Source organism: Merops nubicus, unplaced genomic scaffold (genome assembly GCF_000691845.1).
Source record: "Merops nubicus isolate BGI_N331 unplaced genomic scaffold, ASM69184v1 scaffold49479, whole genome shotgun sequence".
NCBI lineage: Eukaryota > Metazoa > Chordata > Aves > Coraciiformes > Meropidae > Merops > Merops nubicus.
The window spans coordinates 1-302 of NW_008631244.1; the positions used below are offsets into that span (position 1 = coordinate 1).

General features: G+C 68.2%; 1 protein-coding gene across 1 annotated transcript in view; it reads left to right on the forward strand.

Annotated features, from left to right (window-relative positions):
- Positions 1 to 15: 15 nt before the first annotated feature.
- Positions 16 to 302, forward strand: part of LOC103779855 (adiponectin receptor protein 1-like) — a gene marked incomplete at both ends in the record, with an annotated part of 984 nt that continues 697 nt past the window's right edge. The window contains one exon of the mRNA XM_008947498.1: positions 16 to 135. Within this exon, the coding sequence (XP_008945746.1) occupies positions 16 to 135 (120 nt within the window). The remainder of the gene's footprint in view (positions 136 to 302) is intronic.

Below are 302 nucleotides of genomic sequence, written 5' to 3' on the forward strand. Positions count from 1 at the left end.
CCGGCCTTTCCCCCCCAGGCTGAGGAGCCGCCGTGCCCGGCAGCCCGTGAGGAGGAGGAGGAGGTGGTCCGTGTGCTGACCCTGCCCCTGCAGGCCCACCACGCCATGGAGAAGATGGAGGAGTTTGTGTACAAGGTACAGGAGCACGGAGTGACTCCCCGGATCCTCCTTTTGGGGTGCTCCTGAGCCCCAGGGCTGGGGCACGTCGCTCTGTCCCTGTGATGCTCCCAAGGCTCCGGGGAGCTCCTGGGCCTGCTCCTGGTGGTGTCACCCAGGAAGGGGCAGGGGTGGGGGGTGTGCTC